We start from the raw sequence: 14,419 nt of genomic DNA on the forward strand, positions 1-14,419 counted from the left end.
TTGTATGAACCAAAATGTCAACTTGAAAAAATGCACAACATGAAAGTTGTGAGTTAAGTTTTATTTAGGGCAAAACGAGGACTGGAGCCCGGGAGACAACATCTGAGACCACTCTGAGAAACTGTTCCAAAGAGGCAGGGGAGAAAGTCAGTATATTTGTGATTTTGGTGAAGGGGGAATTCATTCAATCAAGTACTGCTGCTACTGCTAAGTCACTTCAGTCGTGTCCGACTCTGTGCGACCCCATAGACGGCAGCCTACCAGGCTCCCCCATCCCTGGGATTCTCCAGGCAAGAACACTGGAGTGGGTTGCCATTTCCTTCTTCAATGCATGAAAGTGAAAAGTGAAAATGAAGTTGCTCAGTCATGTCCGACTCTTCACGTACCCATGGACTGCAGCCTACCAAGATCCTCTGCCCATGGGATTTTCCAGGCAAGAGTACTGGAGTGGGGTGCCATTGCCTTCTCCGACAATCAAGTACATATCTTCCCAAAGGTTTCTGCTAGTCTGGTGAAGCTTTTGCTTGTCACAAGGAACAATCATCAACATGAAGGATTTCGGTGCTTTCTAGATATGAAGAGAAACAAGAATTGGGCTCCTTAAATCTGCTCCTGAAAAATATCTAACTGAAGATGTATCCTGTCAGTTTTTGCCCCCACCGAGCACAGAATACCTCGTTTCTGCTTTCCACCCTGAACTCCTTTCAGGGAATGTTGAAGGTTAGCAGCTGCAGCAGCATATGACTTAATCATTATAGAGGTAGATGACAAGTGCTAATTTGTAGTTAACAAAAATATTATACTGAGCGAAGTAAACCAGACACAGACATATGATTTGAATCAACTATAGTATGATTTCTTTTTAACCTATAAGGGAAACAAATCTGAAAAAGAATGTACGTGTGTATGTATAACTAAGTCACTTTGCTATACATCTGGAACTACCACAAAGTAGAAAATCAGCTATACTTGAATAATAAAAGAGATTTTTTAAACAAGAGAAAGGATTCAATATAGTATTAGAACCATTCAATTCCAAATAAAATTTAACACAGAAATCTAGAGATTGTGGAGTGGAGGCAGTCTTTGGAGCTCTTTTCTTCCTACTCCTGGGGATTTTGATCACTGTACATGTATTTCTGGAATAGTCTGATGTCTTCTGTGTGGGTGTGTAGGTACATACAGCTGGTCTGAGGGAATCTAGGCTCATGATTAACGAGCCCCTGATCATAGCACCTCTCCTCAAGTTTCTTCCTTTCCCACAGCTTCACTTGCTCGATATCTCCTGCTTCTCAGGAAGTTCTGTCAGGAACAAGGAGGGCATGGAGGCTGAGTTGCTAACTGCCCGGTCCCACGTAAGTTGGGCTGCCTTCATTCTTTTTTGTTTTCCAACTGGGAATCCATTTTTGCTTAAAGGTTCTTAAGGGATCCATATGTCAGTCACCTCCCCCTGCAGACTGGCACTATTTTGTTTGCTTTATTTATAGTTGTTTTATTTCCTTTCATATCAAAGAAACACAGCTTGGACAGAAATGTGTGGATTATCAAGGATTCTAATGAGGTGCTGTTTGTCCACAGTGAGGAACTGAGCACACAGCAAGCTTTCTCCCTCAAAGATGATGTCAGAACTGGGGATACTGGTGCCTTTTTGAGGGATTCTCTGGTCCTGGTGATCTTGGATGTGTGGCTGGCTTGTTAGTTCCTGCCTGGGGACTGCCTGTTTGGAGGAGCTTGGGGATAAGTTGTGTAATTATCCAGGAGTAACTAAAATGAAGACAGGAAGAGCCTGGGGGAGGGTGGATCCTCTGGGAACAGAGTGACTGGGTGGGGAACCCTCCTTCAGCCTCTCTCAGCTTCTCCCCTAGATCACCCCCTCATGTTTCATGTGTATTGAAAACCCTACCAGAGAACATAGCCTTTGCTTTGGGCTGTCCTACATATTTTGAAGGATTTAAGAAAAATAATCTACAGTATTTATCCAGATATTTACTTTTTTTTTTTTTTAATTTGGCCACTCCATATGGCATGTGGGATCTTAGTTCCCTGACCAGGGATGGAACCCACACCCCATGCATTGTAAGCCCAGGGTCTTAATCACTGGACCGTCAGGGAAGTCCCCAAATATTTGCTCTCTGTCTTTCTTATCTGTCATTCCTTAGATGTAAAATTTCTCTCGTATTATTTTCCTTGCCTGAAGAATTCCCTTTAGCATACCTTTAGAGCTGGTCTGCTGGTAACAAATCCTGTTTAACTTTATTTGAGAATGTATTTTTCATCATTCCTGAAAGATATTTTCACCTAGCATTGTAATTCTTGCATGACAGTTCATTTCTTTCAACAGTAAAAAAGCCCACTATTCCACTATCTTTGTATCTTCACAGATCTTTGATGAAAAACACTCAATCATTCAAATGGGTTTTTTTCCTTCTGTGTGTCATCTACAGTTCTTTTTGATGTGGCTAATAAAAACCTTGCTTCTGTATCTGTTATTTTGTTGCCATAAAATATAAGCTCTTCTCCATTTTTTAATGCCTACCAATGTTTAAGAAAAATGTTTTAGAAATTATTTGAGGTCATGAAACATGGCCACATTGGTTTCTTAAGTGTTAAGTTGTACTTGAATTCAAGACTGTTTTTCCCTTCTTTTCCTGCCTTGTATTAGGTTCTAATTATTTCACATAAGTGTAGATTAACTGATTCTCCTTGCTTTAGCTGTTTACAACATACTTGATTTAAATGAGCGTATTTCTGACAGTTTCTTAACCTAAAGTGTAACATGAAGCTGGTTTCTAGACAGTGCATAGCATTCCTTTTAGGGGTTGACCAGAAGTAGACATAAATACTACTCATTCCTAGAATAAATTCTGTTCTATTCTCTTTCCCTACCCAAGGGCTATCTGCCTAATCTTCCTGTTAATATTTGGGAAAGTGGGGGAGCAGAGATACACATCAGGCTCACATTTGCTTCATGTTGTAGACACTGGTGACCTTCAAGGACATACTTGTGAACTTCACCAGGGAAGAGTGGAAACTGCTGGACGCTGCTCAGCAGATCATGTACAAAGATGTGATGCTGGAAAACTACAGAAACCTGGTGTCTTTAGGTGAGACCAACCTCTCTTTGTGCAGTGGGTGGGAATTGTTTTGATTTGTTGAATTTTAAGAAATTGTATATGTTGTATATAATTATATGTTTTATATTTTAAGAAGTATATATTTTGCTGCCTCTGTAGCCCTACCTTGTCTATTCTTCAGAGCCCCCACAGGACTGTTGAAGGGTCAGGAGTTGGGCTTGAACTGGGATGTTTCTTTGTGTCTAGCCCAGAGCTCCTAACCCTTGCCCAGTACTTTATCTTTCACTGTAAACAGGGCATCAGCTTCCCAAACCAGATGTGATCCTGCGGTTGGAGAAGGGGGAGGAGCCGTGGCTGGTGGAGAAAGAGATTCACCAAGAGACCCATCCAGGTAAGGACCAGACCCCTGCTCAGAGAAGGAATTGCTGGTCTCTAGTTTTCCACATTTCAAAAACAAGGACTGAGTTTATTTACCTTCTGTTTCCCCATTGCTCGGCTGCCTTCTTCAGTCTTGTCACACTTCAATTTGCATTCATGAAAATTATCTTTCTGTGGATGTGCTTGGCTCCAGCCCTGTTCATAGTGCTTTCTTGATTCTTACCACTAGCTCTAGCATCTGCACCCTCTTGTTTATCATAGAATTACTTCTCATCTTTAACTGTCCTTTCCCTGTCCTGTGTCCCTTCCCATAGCCTTCATTCTTCTGCTTTGTGTAATCTCTGCTCTGGGACCTCATCGCCCACTCCTGCTCTGGGTTTGTTTTCTGCCAGGTAGAAGACTGCTACAGACAACTCACTGTCAACAGTCCTTGTTGACATAACTCTCCTTCCCAGAATTGCTGCTCTCAAAAACACCTGTTTTCTCACTGTCATCTAGCTTTATTTAATGTTCTTTTTCAGTTTACTCCTATTCATTTTAATCTTAACATCTCCAATTTGCAGATTGTTATGAGGATTCCTAGCATCATTCCTTTTTCCAACTTCCCCTGTGTAAAGCAGATCAGCCTTCTGGGCTAAGAAATAGAAGGCAGTCCTCCATCTTCCTCCTCCTCTGTTCCCACTGAGTGATCATTTCCCTGACCTCTGTTTATAAGCTCAGTACCCTGACATCTTTCTCCTTGGCCCAGCCATCCTGGTCTGGATCATGCTGCCTGTGGTCAATTTCACATGGGGCAGAGAAGCCAGGACACGTGCCAGTGACCCCTGTGCTCTTGTGGGCACCATGGCCCCCCAGGCCCAGTGCAGTCCAGGCATGCTGTAACCCTCCACAACCATTTCCCTCTGACACATCCACACATACCAGGCATTCCCTGCATTTCAGGCTTCCCATGTGATGTAACCAGAGTCTCAGTCATACTAGAAGTTTCACCTCTTATTCTTTGTGAAACCTTTTGACTTGTTAAGTACAGGTTCCTTAAGGTTTTCTGAGCTTTCATTTTGTTTATACTTTTTTAAAAATAATTTATTTATTTTTGGCTATGCTGGGTCTTTATTGCTGTTGGCACTAGTTGCAGCTAGTGGGGGCTATTCTCTAGTTGTGGTTCACAGGCGTCTCATTGCAGTGACTTCTCTTGTTGTAGAGCATAGGCTTTAGGGTGCACAGGCTTCAGTAGTTGTGATGCATGGGCTTAGTTGCCCGTGGCATCCAGCATCCTCCCAGACGAGAATTGGACCCATGTCTCCTGCAATGGCAGGCAGATTCTTATCCACTGTGCCACTAGGGAAATCCTGTTTCTACTCTTAAATGTCATAAATGTCTTAAATTGTTTAAATGTCATAAATTGTTTCAGACCTTTTTACACTGGGCCTTGTAGATGACTGTATCAAATACCTGTCTCAGGGAAGGTCTCTCTTAGACACTGGAAAGTACTTGATCCCTCAGCTGCTTTGGAGCCATGGCAGGAAAAACTATTCTCTGTTTCTTTTTTTCCCCTATTTTTTCCTGTCTGTATTTTTTCCAATCCTGTGTTGAGTTCCTGGATGTCTATCTGTTGACAAGTATCCAAAAATAACTGTATAACCAACAGTTTACATTTTGGTGGAAAATTTATTGTCAAAGAAATACTAAAGTTCCATACATGTGCTTAATCACCTGGAATTTGAGGGACTCTACAAGCCATGGAAACTTCATTATTAAAATGAAAAGTATTATGGGTGATGGCTTTAAAAACTCAGATGAGTTCATTAATGGCTGCTACAGATTTTGAAGATAACTCAGTTGGGTTATCTCCCATGTTATAGAATATGTGGAATATTTTTAGGACTTTAATACATTTAATTTTTCTGTTGCTTTACTCAGACTTGTCCATCCATACCCAGCTCCACCCCTCATCATATGTGTTCATTTTAGAATTTTCCAGCTGGCATTTGTAGTGTGAAAAACTTATCCATGGGATTTTGATGCATGGAGTAGAGGAGAGGAAAAAGATGGCATGTACCTATCAAAACTCATCAAGGTAGAGGTATTTGTAAGTGTAATGGACTTTATTGCTGTTTGTTGTTTAGTTGCTAGTCATGTCCAGCTCTTTTGCAACCTGATGGACTGTAGCCTGCCAGACTTCTCTGTCCATGGGATTTTCGAGGCAAAAAGACTGGAGTGAGTTGCCATTTTCTTCTCCAGGAGGATCTTCCTGACCTAGGATCAAACCCACATTTCCTGCATTGGCAGGTGGATTCTTAACCACTGAGCCACAGGGAAGCCCAATGAACTCTGTTGTTAAGCCTTTAAAAGGAAGTAAATAACTGCACTTTGCTATAACATGGATGAACTTTGGGGACAGTCTGCTGGGTGAAATAAGTCAGTCACAAAAGGACAAATAGTGTATCATTCCACATATATAAGGCACTTGAAGTAGCCAAAATCATAAAGACACAAAATATACTGGTAATTGCTGAGCACTGGGTTGAGAGAAGATTGGAGTATTATTGTTTAACAGTATAGAGCTTCCATTTTAGAAGACAAAAACAGCTGTTGGAGATGACTGCACAACAATGTGAAGATACTTAATACTTGAATCACGTACTTAAAAATGGTTAAGATGGTGCATTTAAAAAAATTTTTTTAATTGAAGGATAATTGCTTTACAGAATTTTGTGGTTTTCTCTCATACATCAACAAGAATCAGCCATAGGTACATTTTATGTTATATGTATTTTTTAAATCACAATTTTTTTAAAAAAGAAATCAGAGTGGGTAAGAAACAAATGACTAACAAAATTGTGAATGAAAATTAGGACTGGGAATGGGGATTGGGTTGTACAAAGAAGGCAGTTAGAAGCCTGGCACAGGGATTGTTTTGCCAGGTGTCTTAGTTTCCTGTGGCAACCAAAACTAAGTTCCACAAATCAGGTGGCTTAAATCAACACATTTACTTTCTCACAGTTCTAGAGGTCTGAAGTCAAGGTGTAGGCAGGGCTGTGTGCCCTCTGAGGCTTCAGGGGAGGATGCTTCCTGCCTCTCCTAACTTTGGTGCCCCAGGTGCCCTTTGGCTTGTAGACACATCACCTCCATCTTCACATGGTCACCTCCCCTGTGTGTCTGTCTCTGTGTCTCCTCTCCTTTCCTTGTAAGGACCCCAGTCAGATGGGATTAGGGTCCTCCTACTCCAGTAATACTTCATCTTAACTAATTACTTTTGCAATGATCCTATTTCCAAATAAGGTCATAATCTGTAATGTTGGGGGTTAAGACTTCAACATATCTTCTTTGGGGAACATAATTCACCCCATATGTCAGGTAAGAATAGATATTGCCCCACTTACATAGGAAGAGGTGATATTGGGTAAATCGTGGATTTTTTTCTAGATTTCAGAAACAAACATTTTAGCCAAAAGGCATTGAGAAACAAATACAGGCTCTGAAGCAGGGAAAGTAACTTGCAGTAGTATGCATGTGTGTAAGTAGAAGGGCGAAAAGTCCAGGAGAATGTGAATTAGAGTTCAGGTTCTGAGTTAATATCCTGTGTTAGTCCTGTCAATTTTAATAAAGTCTTGATGTCTCAGAACAAAGGAATCAAAGCAGAAGGTGGGAATGATGCCAGCAGTGAGCATTACAAACTGTATTGCTTTGGTGATGAACTTCCACCTTATATGATACTTAGGATAACCTTATAGGTCCTTAGATGACAGATAAGCAATATGATTTTTGAAAAGTTTAGCACTTTGTCTAAATTCACCACTAGTAGTGGCAAAGCTTAGGTTAGAAGCCATATCTGGATAACTTAGGTGCAGTTGCTCTTCCAGTCTGTCACACAGCCTTTCTGAAAGGTTCGCCATGTCAGACACCTGGAATTATTCTGCACTGCTTTGGTGATATACATAAGAACCATTTCCTGCCATAGAGCTGTGTTCATGGTTTAGGAATGTGAAGAATTCATGTCAGAGCAGGGCCTGGCAGCAAGAAGACCCATTAGGCTCTTATATCATCATTAGTTGAATTAGGTAATGGCAGCAGCCCCTTCTGTGGTTTTCCTAAACTGCCACCCCAGCACTGAATATCTTGATCCCACATGTCACAGCTAATCCTGTGGCTTCTCTTACTCTTTGCTCCTTTTATATGCATATTATAGCCCATCATATTTCCTGTCAATGAGTCTTCTATCCCTTTTTCTCTATCACAGTTACAAAACCATATTTGAAAGCAACACTACAGGACTTAACATACTTTTTTCTACATCCATCCTACCATTCTGACCTTAATACTTCTTTTAGTTATAGAAGCTTTTCCATTTCTTTCAGATTTGGAAACGTCAGTTGAAATTAAATCAACTTCCACTAAGAGCATTTCTAATGATAAATACTCCTGTGATGTTAAAATGGAAAGAATGGCAAAGAGTGATCTCTGGTATTTGTCACTGGAAGAAGTCTGGACTTGTGGTGGTCAGTTGCACAGGCCCCAGGACAGCCAGGAGAGACATCTGAGGCAAGTAGCATTCACCCAAAAGAAAGTACTTCCTCAGGAGAGAGTATGTGAAAGTGGGAAGTATAGGGGAAACTGTTTTCTGCCTGCTCAACTAGTACTGCAAGAGTATTTCTGTAAACATGACTCAAATCCTAAAGGTTTGAAACACAATTTGGTTTTCAGTGGCCATCAGGAAAGCTGTGCAAGCAACAGTAATGAATCCAGTCAAACTTTCTGTCAAAACATCCGCCTTATTCAATTTGCAAGAACTCAAGCAAGAGATAAATCATACAGATGCCCTGATAACAATTCTCTTACTCATAGTACATCCCTTGGTATATCAAAGGGTGCGCATAGAGAAAAATCCTATGAATGTAAGGAATGTGGAAAATTCTTCAGCTGGCGCTCTAATCTTACCAGGCACCGTCTTATTCATACTGGAGAAAAACCTTATGAATGTAAGGAATGTGGAAAATCTTTCAGCCGAAGTTCTCACCTCATAGGACATCAAAAGACTCATACTGGTGAAGAACCATATGAGTGTAAAGAGTGTGGAAAATCCTTCAGCTGGTTCTCTCACCTTGTTACCCATCAGAGAACTCATACAGGAGACAAACTGTACACATGTAGTCAGTGTGGAAAGTCTTTTGTTCACAGTTCTAGGCTTATTAGGCACCAGAGAACTCACACTGGAGAGAAACCCTATGAATGTCCTGAATGTGGGAAATCTTTCAGACAGAGCACACATCTCATTCTGCATCAGAGAACTCATGTTAGAGTGAGGCCCTATGAATGCAGTGAATGTGGGAAGTCTTATAGCCAGAGATCTCACCTTGTTGTCCATCACAGAACTCACACTGGGCTGAAACCCTTTGAGTGCAAAGACTGTGGAAAATGCTTCAGTCGAAGCTCTCACCTTTTCTCACATCAGAGAACCCATACTGGGGAGAAGCCATACGAATGTCATGACTGTGGAAAATCCTTCAGCCAGAGTTCTGCCCTCATTGTGCACCAGAGAATTCATACTGGAGAGAAACCATATGAGTGTTGTCAGTGTGGGAAAGCCTTCATTAGAAAGAATGACCTTATTAAGCATCAGAAGGTTCATGTTGGAGATAAGACCTATAAATGTAATCAGTGTGGAATCATCTTCAGCCAGAACTCTCCACTTATAGTATATCAAATAGCTCATACTGGAGAGCAGTTCCTAACATGTAATCAGTGTGGGACAGCACTTGTTAATACCCCTAATGTTATTAGATACCAGACAAATCTTATTCGGGAAAATGCATATTAAGGTCATAAAGATGGACTACTTCCCAAAGAGCAATAACTTTATTTAGCACTTGAGAACTCCTTTTGGAGAGAAGTTGCTTTCAATCTTGTTCCTACACTTATGTGCACTAGAAAGTTGGCCCTGGAGGGGGAAAAACACAAAAATTTCACCTTAATACGTCAGATTGTCTTCTTTTTCCAAATTCCTACAAAAGTAATTGGTCTGGGAGCATTCATGGACAAACCTTAAATGCTAAAATCTGAGAAGGAATCATTAGGTAAGTGAGTTGTTGGTAAGTGATCCAGCTTTGTTTGCTTCAAAACAAATGAGAGCACTACCTCAAAAAGATAAATGAAAGCTGTTGCTGAGGAGAATAAAAAATGGGTGTAGTTATGGTAACAGACAATAGAAAATTGTATTCCAGTGAGTTAATATCCCATTTTTCACTTGATCATCCCTCTCTCCTGGGGCACTTTGTAGTGTTCAGTTAGTTTTATGTGTCTGGTATAAACCACACTTTGGCTAGCAGCAGGGAAGATCTTATCATGAAAAATGGTGAAGGAAGAACAAGTTTACTACCAGTACTACCCAGGTTGGATATATTTGCATGCGGGCAAGAACTGAAAACATGTATATGGATAAATGAACAAAATTGAGTTGTTAGATAATGGAATTATGAATAAGTTTTATAGTCTAGCCAGTGTCACTGTAACAATTTGAAGATACTTTTAAATATTAAAAAAGGATATTGTTTTCTCTATTCCGCTACTAGTGAAGCTTGAGAACCTCCTGCTAGCAAATTTTCCCATCACTTCTAAGTTGTTTGGAGTCATAGAGTTGTACTCCTTGGGACAAGCTGCCAAAGGCTCCTGGGAGCTTAAACACAGTGCTTCTCTGGATGTTGGGACCTAAAAGAGTGGCAAATTTGGACACACTAGATAGGGTCTCCATTTGATCCTGAGCGGGTGCGTGGGCAATACCTAGCACAAGTATGCTGTTAAACAGTGCTGCCCAAGGCGACCCTCCTTCCAAAGTAGTCTCATATCTTTATGAAGAAAGCAGTGGTCAAGAGTATATATTTGAGCTGGACTCCCAAGTTGAAATCCCACCTCTGTCCATCACTTGCTGGTTAACCTTGGGCATGCTGCTTGGCCTCTCTGTGCCTGAATTACAGATGTCCTTCTCTGCAGATTAGGGATGACATCACTTACCTCATGGGATTGTGGTTAGTAGTAAACAAGTAACATACAAACAGAGCAGAATATGCCTGACATGTATGAAGTGCTTTATTACATTAGCTGCAATTATTAATATTACTTTATTGTCCCACTAAACTATCTGTCATTTACTTTAAACTGACTCAATTGCTGGCTGAGTTCCCATTTCCCTTCCAATCACACATATCTTCCCTTTTAACCACATTAGAACTTATCACCCAAGGAATCACTCACCCTCAGTGGGTGTTTGGATATATTTATGTGGATCAGTAAACAACTTTTAATCTTGTTTGCAAAAGCAATCTCTTTTATACAGAGGTTTTCCCTTCAAGGGAGAGGATCCTAGTCTTCATATTTTCTGTGAAGTCCATGACCCAAAACAGATTTAGATAGAGAATCTGTTTTAATTCTGTTTCATTCTGGCTTGTGTGTGTGTGTGTGTGTGTGTGTGTGTGTGTGTAGGGGGCTGGGGTGGGAGAAGGAGCTGACCATCATTTGCCATTTTCTAGCAAATGATACATATTGGTACATATGGTAGATGCTCAATGATTGCTGAATGATATACTATTGAGAACAACAGGACAACGCCCTTGCTTTCTCTCCCAGGACAAATCTAGAAATGCTCCTTAGATCTGAGAGACCTGAGACCTGCAGAAGTGAGAGGTCACAGCTCATTCCTCCTGGTGCAGTTAAGGAGAAGCGAGTTGGCCCAGGCCTCACATTTTGAGAACCTCCTGGCACCTCAGTTATGGCTGAGTAACTCCTCAGTGATTACACACCATTCATGTGTTTAATGTAGTCCTACCAGAAATGGTTTTGATTGCAAGCAGTGATTCTTTGTGGGTGTAAAAGAGGAGCCCCTCAGCTGTGCCTCTTAGAATTTCTGGTAACCCATGGCTCAGTTTTCTTGAACTGTGTAGTGGAGATACTGCTGGTATCTACCTCTGAAGGTAGTTGTTTGGATTAAGTGAAATAATGTGTAAAGTACTTGAAACAGTGCCTGGCACATAGGAAGTACTGTATGTGTTTAGCTATTAATAATAATAATGTTACTATTATTAACACCCTAAGGAATGTATGTCTATAGATGATCACTGAAGCATTACTTATAATACTGTAAAATTTTCAATATTAAAAATGGATAATAGAAAAGTTGTTATTTATAGACATTAAAGTTTCACAAACAGAAAGCTTGATAACATGAAAAAAGTTGTGATGTTATGAAAAAAGCATGATAAATAATTGTCAGTATAGAGTAAGCTCAGATATGTAAAATAAATTAACTTCAAACAACTGAAATGAATCTCACTCAAAACTTTAAGGAGATTTGTCAAAAGATAATAACAGTTAGCCTACATATTGGGAGAATTGGTGTTTACTTTTCTTTTTCTTGGTACTTTTCTTTTCGAAGTCTCTTCAAAGAATATATATTCCTTTTTAAGATGGGGGAAACAGTCTCTTCAGTGATGGAATGTTTTTTCTTCGAAAGTTCTTATCTACAAATAATCTACTGGAACTTTTAAAACGGGGAATTGGCAAGGTTGCATGATACTAGATCAATATACAAAAATTGATTTGTATAAGCAGTGAACGGTTTGTAAATGAAATACCATCCTATTTGCAATGATACAAAAATATTAAATATTTAAGTATATTTAATGAATTGAGCAAGATCTATACAATGAAAGTATAAAACATTGCTGAAAGACATTCGGGAACACAGAAAACACATAATAAACAGATTATAAGTGGAGAAATACACTATGGTCAAGGATGGAAAAACTCAATATAGTAGGAGAGTAATTCTCCCCAGACTGATCTTTAAGTTCAAAGGCATTTGTAGAAATTGACAAGTTTAGGGGACGGTCCTAAGAGGTGGAGGAATAGGATGGGGAGACCACTTTCTCCCCGACAAATTCATCAAAAGAACATTTGAACGCTGAGTATATTACACAAAACAACTTCTGAATGCTGGCAGAGGACATCAGTTCAGTTCAGTTCAGTTCAGTCGCTCAGTCGTGTACAACTCTTTGCAACCCCATGAGTTGCAGCACGCCAGGCCTCCCTGTTCATCACCATCTCCCAGTGTTCACTCAGACTCATGTCCATCGAGTCCATGATGCCATCCAGCCATCTCATCCTTTGTCATCCCCTTCTCCTCCTGCCCCCAATCCCTCCCAGCATCAAAGTCTTTTCCAATGAGTCAACTCCTCGCATGAGGTGGCCAAAGGACGAGCTTTAGCTTTAGCATCATTCCTTCCAAAGAAATCCCAGGGTTGATCTCCTTCAGAATGGACTGGTTGGATCTCCTTGCAGTCCAAGGGACTCTCAAGAGTCTTCTCCAACACCACACTTCAAAAGCATCAATTCTTGGGCGCTCAGCCTCCTTCACAGTCCAACTCTCACATCCATACATGACAGCAGGAAAAAGCATAGCCTTGACTAGATGGACCTTAGTCTGCAAAGTAATGTCTCTGCTTTTGAACATGCTATCTAGGTTGGTCATAACTTTTCTTCCAAGGAGTAAGTGTCTTAATTTCATGGCTGCAGTCACCATCTGCAGTGATTCTGAAGCCCAAAATAATAAAGTCTGACACTGTTTCCACTGATTCCCCATCTATTTCCCATGAAGTGATGGGACCGGATGCCATGATCTTCGTTTTCTGCATGTTGTGCTTTAGGCCAACATTTTCGCTCTCCTCTTTCACTTTCATCAAGAGACTTTTTAGCTCCTCTTCACTTTCTGCCATAAGGGTGGTGTCATCTGCATATCTGAGGTTATTGATATTTCTCCCGGCAATGTTGATTCCAGCTTGTCTTTCTTCCAGTCCAGCGTTTCTCATGATGTACTCTGCATAGAAGTTAAATAAGCAGGGTGACAATATACAGCCTTGACGTACTCCTTTTCCTTTTTGGAACCAGTCTGTTGTTCCATGTCCAGTTCTAACTGTTGCTTCCTAACCTGCATACAGATTTCTCAAGGGGCAGGTCAGGTGGTCTGGTATTCCCATCTCTTTCAGAATTTTCCACAGTTTATTGTGATCCACACAGTCAAAGGCTTTGGTGTAGTCAATAAAGCAGAAATAGATGTGATTCTGGAACTCTCTTGCTTTTTCCATGATCCAGCAGATGTTGGCAATTTGATCTCTGGCTCCTCTACCTTTTCTAAAACCAGCTTGAACATCAGGGAGTTCACAGTTCACGTATTGCTGAAGCCTGGCTTGGAGAATTTTGAGCATTACTTTACTAGCATGTGAGATGAGTGCAATTGTGCGGTTGTTTGAGCATTCTTTGGCATTGCCTTTCTTTGGAGTTGGAATGAAAACTGACCTTTTCCAGTCCTGTGGCCACTGCTGAGTTTTCCAAATTTGCTGGTATATTGAGTGCAGCACTTTCACAGCATCATCTTTCAGGATTTGAAACAGCTCAACTGGAATTCCATCACCTCCACTAGCTTTGTTTGTAGTGATGCTTTCCAAGGCCCACTTGACTTCACATTCCAAGATGTCTGATTCTAGATTAGTGATCACATCATCATGACTATCTGGGTCTTGAAGATCTTTTTTGTACAGTTCTTCCATGTATTCTTGCCACCTCTTCTTAATATCTTCTGCTTCTGTTAGGTCCATACATTTTCTGTCCTTTATCGAGCCCATCTTTGCATGAAATGTTCCCTTGGTATCTCTAATTTTCTTGAAGAGATCTCTAGTCTTTCCCAATCTGTTGTTTTCCTCTATTTCTTTGCATTGATCGCTGAAGAAGGCTTTCTTATCTCTTCTTGCTATTCTTTGGAACTCTGCATTCAGATGCCTATATCTCTCCTTTTCTCCTTTGCTTTTTGTCTCTCTTCTCTTCACAGCTATTTGTAAGGCCTCCCCAGACAGCCATTTTGCTTTTTTGCACTTCTTTTCCATGGGGATGGTCTTGATCCCTGTCTCCTGCACAGTGTCACA

The 14,419-nt window shown here is 40.6% G+C and overlaps 1 protein-coding gene across 1 annotated transcript in view; it reads left to right on the forward strand.

Annotated features, from left to right (window-relative positions):
* Positions 1–11,765, forward strand: part of ZNF10 (zinc finger protein 10) — a 64,132-nt gene extending 52,367 nt beyond the window's left edge. Inside the window, exons 7-10 of the mRNA XM_069557016.1 lie at positions 1,176–1,355; positions 2,978–3,104; positions 3,370–3,465; positions 7,811–11,765. Of these exons, the coding sequence (XP_069413117.1) occupies positions 1,176–1,355; positions 2,978–3,104; positions 3,370–3,465; positions 7,811–9,270 (1,863 nt within the window). The 3' untranslated portion in view covers positions 9,271–11,765. The remainder of the gene's footprint in view (positions 1–1,175; positions 1,356–2,977; positions 3,105–3,369; positions 3,466–7,810) is intronic.
* The last annotated feature ends 2,654 nt before the right edge of the window (positions 11,766–14,419 follow it).

This window comes from Ovis canadensis, chromosome 17 (genome assembly GCF_042477335.2).
Source record: "Ovis canadensis isolate MfBH-ARS-UI-01 breed Bighorn chromosome 17, ARS-UI_OviCan_v2, whole genome shotgun sequence".
Lineage (NCBI taxonomy): Eukaryota > Metazoa > Chordata > Mammalia > Artiodactyla > Bovidae > Ovis > Ovis canadensis.